This window comes from Morone saxatilis, unplaced genomic scaffold (genome assembly GCF_004916995.1).
Source record: "Morone saxatilis isolate NCDOM2014 unplaced genomic scaffold, NCSU_SB_2.0 Contig5, whole genome shotgun sequence".
NCBI lineage: Eukaryota > Metazoa > Chordata > Actinopteri > Moronidae > Morone > Morone saxatilis.
In genome coordinates, this window is record NW_023340095.1 from 9,132,132 (window position 1) to 9,137,660 (window position 5,529).

Sequence of the window (5,529 nt, forward strand, 5' to 3'; positions counted from 1 at the left end):
TATAAAGTATTATGTATGTATATATAAAATGAACAGTATAAAATAAAATTAACAGTAGCTACACACTGCAAACAGTAAACAGTGCAAATGGATGTGCAAATACAGGTAGAAGGTTCCTTATTTCAAAGTAAATAAAATTAACAACATTTTAATTAAGATGCTAATACATGTACATACAATGCTGATTCTATTTTTTTTCTTCATGTCTTTTATTTTTCTGTTTTATTTTGTTATTTAATGTGCTTATCTGGAGCTGTGAATTTCCCCAGTGTGGGATCAATAAAGTCCATCCTATCTTATCTTATCTTATCTTATTCTAACAAAATCAAAATAATAGAAACATATACACTTATTCATATTTTATTTTTTATATCATTGAGTAAACTGATGAGCCCTGACTAAGTGACATATTTTATGGATATTTCAGGAAGTTTCTGTAAAGTTTTCCTGATATTTTGAGGAATGTTTTATACAGTTCTGTCTGTATTATGTTTTTTTTAAAATGTTATTTCTAACAATCTTTTTTTTTTTACACATTCAATGTTTTAACTTCGTACTTTTCTAATGCAGAAGGAGGCTGTTTATCAGAGAGTGAAGACTCTGTGAATATTGCTTGTGTGTTTTCAAAGTTAAACTTAACAAGGTTAAAATAACAATTTAATTTAGTTTTCTTCACAAAAATGAACAAAACGCTAAGATATAGGGCTAATGTGTAAAGTTTTCTTACACCCCTCAAATTAAAAGCCCGAGCCCCAGGTTGGGAACCATTCCTCTACATGATACATAATAGGTAATGGTTTTACAAAACTACTTCAGTTGATGTTTATGTGAACAACATATTAAGTACATAGAATAATAAGTATAAAGACACATATCACAACAACATAACACATATGTGCATTTTGACATGTCACAGTGGGAAAAGCACAGATAACATAGCTGCTTCAGTCTCAGGGTCCTGGTATTGTGCATACTGGCTCACTGGAACACTGTAATGGGACCATTGGTTAACTTTAACAGTAACACTTGTGTTTTTCTTTTTAAACATCTGATATAAAAAGGGCCTACTTGCAACCATGAAAGGTTTTTTTTTATTATTATTTTCTGTTCTAATATATGACAGGTCTCCTGCACACAGGAAGAGATGCACTTTATGTTTTTTGTGGCAGCAGCAGCTCTTTGTTTTGTTTGTAATTTTATCTTTTGGTCTAATATAACATCATGTTAGTCTATGTGGCAATCATTTACAGATCAGAGTTTTAGCGAGGAAGTCAGGGAACCAAATCATGTTTAGGGCCTCGAAATGGCCAGAGCCATTAATATTCAGGACCACAAACGTACTGCATGTTTTGGGAGTAGATATGCAAACACTGTGCACAGGTAACCAGCCCATAACCCAGACGGACTTAAAACCTGTGCTTTTATTGTGAAGGGCAGAGCGCTGGTTGACTGTTTCTCTGTTGATCTGTTGCAGCTTCTCATTCAGACTGTGAGCTTCCACCGCTGGAGAATTACAATTGAGCTTTTACAGCCAGAAAACGGCAAGACCCGCCCTGCACAGCTCAATGCAAGAAGTGTTAGTATCAACAGACTAAACGTGTATGTGTCTTTGTATTCACGCAGTAAGCCACTCCTGCACCCTGTGTAGTCTTGTATCACTTACATATGAAGCATCAGTTTATATGGAAACTCTGACTTTTTTATTTTCTAGACACCGGAAACTATACAGAAGTTCAACATGGCGAGTGGGAGCCGTGAAGAAACCTCCTTTTATTTGATTTAAAACATCCACAAGTTATATTACACACACAGTTGATGAAAAGAAGATGCTACTACTACTACTACTAGAATAAGACTGGATGATAAAAATGAATAGCAATAACTAATAGGAAGCACTGAATCATATTAAGGCGAGGTGTTAATGATAGTGCTGCCTAGAGAGGTAGAAGCAGTTAATAGCACCTTTACCCTTCCCTTCCAGAGGCAGATACAGTAGTTATTATTTGTTGTTTCCTTCCCGGACTGCGTCATCATACTAGAAACCACATATATTTCCTTAAAAGGAGAGCTCCTACACCCCCTTCCCTCCCTGAAAGAGGGATGAGGACTTTCATAGCAGGGAAAATAAATGCACAACTACAAAGAAACTGGATACATGAGTTCACACTACAGATTGAGCATGAAGTTGAGACGTCAGAGCAATAAAAAGATTTACAAGTCAGAAAAGATGGATATTTTTATGTCTATCTTGCAATCCCTCTTTATGTATTTATCATGACTGTTTCAGCAAGACATATAAACCGTAATGCTGAATTAATGCTGATTGTGATTCGTTTAAAGAAAATACACCCCACTGCTGATGCTTATAATGACCTGTAGATGCAAAGTTTTATATCAAAATGCATTATAATGAATGAATAAGCAAAGGTTGAATACAAAATAACTGGAAATATTTTCATCCATGTTTATGTTTATTTTAGTTTACAGTTGGAAATAACCAGAAAAAAAAAAAAACACAAGTTGTTTTACAGTGAAATAGTTAAAACACTGTAAACACGCCTTAATTCTCATACAGATACACATTTTATATTTACAGTAATCTCTCATAGCTTCTGCTGACGTTACCCAACATGAATATAAAAAGCATTCGATACAAATACATTCACTTGTGCTGAAGGAATCACAAAAAGCTGCCGCTGGAATGAGAAAATAAACAAGCCGGTTATCTTCTTCATTGGTAGGATGTGAGCAAAAAATAATTTATTTATGTGATGAAACAGTGGGTGGATGTGTGTGTTACAGGGAGGACAGAGGTCGTGGTCAGGCACTGTGAAAAAGCAGCACCCATGGGTCTGATAGGGAGTCTTGCTCAAGGACACTTTAGCAGGGTGGATATGCTTGCCGTCTTGGCGACCGTCCTTCAACAAGACAGCCGTACAGATGATGCTGAAACAAATCTTTCATGCCCAGTGATTAAACAGCAGCACAACAACAGACTAAAAACAGAAAGTATTCCCAAAAAAAAGACACAGAAACCATTAAAATAATAATAATTTGGCATTAAATAACAACCACAACGATCAGTAACAACAAAATTACACAGTAACCAGAACAAAATCACACATCAACCATCGCTACAGGATATGATCAATCAAAAACCAAAGAAACTCCAATTGATTTAAGAATGTGAGCATTAATCAACAACAACAAAAGAAAAAAAAGCATAAATATGCTATTATAATAATGTTTTGTCAGTCATGTTGGTCAGGTGAACCTGAGAATGTAGAAATGCACTTTTTTTTGTATTATAAATCAGATTATGATCGAGATATAGAGACTTAAATGGATCACACTGGATGGTTAGCATGCTTTAGCCAAGCAGCAACCTCCGTGGCTGCAAATGAAACCAACAATGGAAGTAAAACAAACTGCAGTTCCTCAAACGGCCACTGGAGGCGGGCTACAGATGGGAGTCAATCTTCATAAACCCCCATATCAAAATGCCCAAATTTATAGCAGGATTAAACATGTTTACAGCCTCGTACAAAAAAACAGTTTTGGTCTCTATATCTAATTTCCTCCATCTATGATAACCATAAGTTGGGTGAATTTTTACAGAACTCACCTGTTTAAAATATATCAAGGCTTAAAGTTAAATAGCTAACCTGGCTTCATTCAGCCCGCCTCAGCTCCACGTCTTTGCCCATTTTTGGATCAGGAGCCGGCAAAGTCGGGACTGCCAAGATAAAGACGACCGGAGCCGACCACACTGAGCTTCACATCGGCTCTTCAGAAACCGATGGGTTACGTCGCGGACTCTACGTCTAGTTTTAATGATACAGTGAATGGTTTTAGGCCATTAACTAAATCACAAGTACTGGACACTACCGGTGATTGTTTTCCAAAGCGTGTTGCATTTATGTTTGTCTTTTTTCTACCTTCAAGGCAACAACTGGTTAAAAAAAAATAAATGTTGAGATGATGTTTATTCTGATATATTGAGCAAGTTTCCTGTTATTGTTCACACTGCAAGGAATACAAGAAAATGGCTGCCTCTAGGTAGTTAAAGAAAAACAAAAAAAAATATTTTAACGCTTCAGTATGTCCTTGAAATTGTTGAAAGAAATGCACCAAAAGAGCTAAAACTCTACTATAATCCTTTAAGTGTACTGTGCTACACAGTACAAGACAATTACAAGTGCAAGTAAAATCTTAAGAAATCATGTCACTAACTAACCCTTGAATAATCCTCCTCCTGTAATTTGTGCACTATACATGTGCATTATACAATGTTGTGAATATAACATGATATAGATATGATGTATTGTACACACTCACAATGTTTCAATAGTGCTAGCGATGCTTCGTAATGCCTTAAGAGCTCCAGGAGGCGTAACCCTCGTGTCCAGTAAATATTGTTGTCAATAGTTAGAGTAAGGAAGACAGAAATTTGTCACAGTTAACATTCAGTGGTAAGAGACTAACTATTGCACTGCAAATTCAAATCAATATTCATGTCAAATGTTTTGGTTTCATCTCTACCACACACTTCATTATTTTCTGATACATTCCTTGGTCCCTTCTTTTGTGTCCCAGAAAAAGGTTTGTAAATGCCCCAGTTTAACTTCCCGCCACTATTTCGAATGTACAGCATCGCTGCTTAGTACAGGTTTTCACAGAAAAAGGCCCAGTAACATCTTATCCTCCTCCTCCTCCTCCTCCTCCTTATATTGTTTTTCTCGGGTTGGTTGATCATCAAGTCTACCTGATCCCAGACCAGCTGTGGAGATAAGAGGACCAACCTGAGCCCCGAGTCCCGGGCCCCTCTTCCCCACCTGCAAAAAAGGAGATCAAATAAAACCTGGTTATAAATTGTGGATACATTTTTGCCAGCATGTCCTGTAGTACTCCAATAACACGGAGAGAAAAATTAAATCTACATATTGTATAGGAACAGAACAAGAGATAATAACAGACAATGTCCTCTCAGATGCTGTGTGTGTGATACAGTATGAAGTAATGGAAATAAGTAATGGAAATAATGGCTGTGTGATACTACATACAATTACTTAGACACTTATATCTACAATATATTGGAGTAGAACGACTATCACAACACCATAATACCATTACAAAGCAGTTTATGATCTGTTTGATCAGCGGTCAGATTGCTAGCATACTTAAATAAATATGTTGTTTGTATTTAGTTTCTATGTATAACCCTTTTTCATGCTCTATAGTGCAACACAAAGCAGTATATTTCAGTTTCACAAAACCTTTTCACATAGTTCACACCTTGTGCAATGGCAGCCAGTTTGCTCTTCTCCTCTGGACTGAGCTGCAGCATTGTGTAAATGACGGGCAGAAGCGCCTGCCGCTCGCTGCCAGATTGCAGGAAGATGAACTGCAGCAGGACGTTCTTCAGATACTCCAGGTTAGCCACACTCTTCTCCCTCTCCTGGTTTCGCTCCAGGCGACGCACTTCACTCTTCAACAGCTAGCAGGCAGAACATATGAGCAACTTTAAAG

General features: G+C 36.9%; 1 protein-coding gene across 1 annotated transcript in view; it reads right to left on the bottom strand.

The window, feature by feature from the left end:
• Nucleotides 1-2,479: 2,479 nt before the first annotated feature.
• The window catches only part of LOC118339350 (GRIP and coiled-coil domain-containing protein 2), a gene marked incomplete in the record, with an annotated part of 13,495 nt that continues 10,445 nt past the window's right edge, over nt 2,480-5,529 (bottom strand). The window contains 2 exon segments of the mRNA XM_035676935.1: nt 2,480-4,835; nt 5,296-5,497. Coding sequence (XP_035532828.1) covers nt 4,762-4,835; nt 5,296-5,497 — 276 coding nt within the window.